The 1923-nt window shown below is 51.6% G+C and overlaps 1 protein-coding gene across 1 annotated transcript; it reads right to left on the reverse strand.

Moving 5' to 3' along the window:
• Positions 1 to 230: 230 nt before the first annotated feature.
• Positions 231 to 1361, reverse strand: LOC100731450 (keratin-associated protein 4-4-like). The gene has a single exon (XM_023563896.2). The coding sequence runs from the start codon at positions 1319 to 1321 to the stop codon at positions 650 to 652; it is 672 nt and encodes a 223-aa protein (XP_023419664.1). The 5' UTR covers positions 1322 to 1361; the 3' UTR covers positions 231 to 649.
• Positions 1362 to 1923: the final 562 nt, after the last annotated feature.

The following is a 1923-nucleotide window of genomic DNA, read 5'->3' on the forward strand; positions in this document are numbered from 1 at the left end:
AGGTACAGTGTGTCGAGGGTGCAGTGTGTGGTGACTCCGAGGTAAAAGATGAATTAACGTTTCCTAACCTGGGACACACATGTGCACCAGCACCACTGTGGGGCTAACTTTTAAACTTACGTATCCTTCACATAGTCTTGAGTTTTAAAGTATTTCAACAGAGGTTTCATGTAAAATATAATTACCAAGTTACAGGGTGCAATGAGTATGAAAAAATGGAGAAAAATATGTTTTTAGATGCAGAAATATTTATTAGAAAGCAGAGAAGCAACAAAACATAAGAAATTTCAGCAAGCACTAAAAGAAACAAGAGAACCGATCAGAGCCATGAGGAAAAGGGTGGTTCTGGCCCAACCCGCTGATGGGAAGAGCAATGGAGCCCACGAGAAAAGTAGGAATTGGGAGGTTTGGGCTAATTTCCTGGCAGGTGGAATATAAATTAGTTCATATTTAGTGTCAACATCGGAAGGAAAAGACAGCAAACAAAGGATCTTAATAGGAATCAGGTGAGGGCCCCAGAATCTACTGGGAAGGTTCTGGGCCCATGGGCATCACGAGCCCCATCTTGTTTTGGCCTGTGGGTTAGCACAAAGCATAAGTGGACTTCTGTGAGTACTGACGAGAAGGAGGAGGTGGCCACAGGACGGGCTCAGCAGCAAGGGATGGCACAGCACATGGGGCGGGGACAGGTGGAGATGACACAGGTGGGGCGGTAGCAAGAGGTGTGGCAGGAGACCTGGCCACACACAGGACGAAATCCGCAGGACCAGCAGCGGCGGCAGCAGCTGGAGTCACAGCAGCTGGAACTGCCACAGGAGGGGCGGCAGCAGCTAGAGATGCAGCACTGAGGCCTGCAGCAGCTGGAGATGCAGCAGCTGGGCCTGCAGCAGGTGGGCTCGCAGCACACAGACTGGCAGCACTGGGGTCTGCAGCAGCTGGACACACAGCAGCTAGGCTGGCAGCAGGTGGTCCTGCAGCAGGTGGTCTGGCAGCAGCTGGGCTGGCAGCACTGGGGCCTGCAGCAGCTGGAGATGCAGCAGCTGGGCCTGCAGCAGGTGGGCTGGCAGCACACAGACTGGCAGCACTGGGGCCTGCAGCAGCTGGACACACAGCAGCTGGGCCGGCAGCAGGTGGTCCTGCAGCAGGTGGTTTGGCAGCAGCTGGGCTGGCAGCACTGGGGCCTGCAGCAACTGGAGATGCAGCAGCTGGGCCTGCAGCAGGTGGTCCTGCAACAGGTGGTCTGGCAGCAGCTGGGCTGGCAGCAGCTCTCTTGGCCACAGCCCTGCTCAGAGCAGACGGAGCCACAACAGGAGTTGACCATTGTGTCGGGGCTGAGGTTCTGGGTGAGTTTGGGAGGTGGAGGTCTGTGAGGAGTGGAAGCCTCCCTGCCATGGGCCCCTTTTATACCCGCTGGAGGCCTCCTATCCCCATTCGTTATTTCTTTGCTATTATTTACCTTCCTGGAAAACTGAATCATTTAATTATATAATAGTGTGTTCCTAATGTTCCAAAAAGAAGTGAAGGATATACTTCCTTTTCCTCGGTGTTTCCACTAAAAATATTTGTCATATTTCTTTCTTTGTGTCACTTTAAAAAGTGAGTTAGGCATGGTCTTTTGTGAAGTACTTGTCTCATGACTGTCTGGCATTTGTTTTCTCTTTTTCCTCATTAGTCTGTGTTTATGATCATCATGCCACCTTCCTATTGGGGAATGGGTACAAATCTACCTTATCTGGGTCATTTTCAGTCACTTTACACCCTCCCTGACAGGCAGCAATCTGCCTGTCTGTTCCTGTCTGATAGAACTCTGGGGGACCGGCAGCGGCTGAAAAGATAAGAAGTATGAAATATAAATGACCTTTATTTTGAGAATGCGGGGAGAGACACCCCCAGTCCCCTGGGGTGCGGCATCTCCATCCCAGG

This window comes from Cavia porcellus, unplaced genomic scaffold, assembly GCF_034190915.1.
Source record: "Cavia porcellus strain 051 isolate PalLab524CR breed Dunkin Hartley unplaced genomic scaffold, mCavPor4.1 scaffold_6, whole genome shotgun sequence".
NCBI classification, from domain to species: domain Eukaryota; kingdom Metazoa; phylum Chordata; class Mammalia; order Rodentia; family Caviidae; genus Cavia; species Cavia porcellus.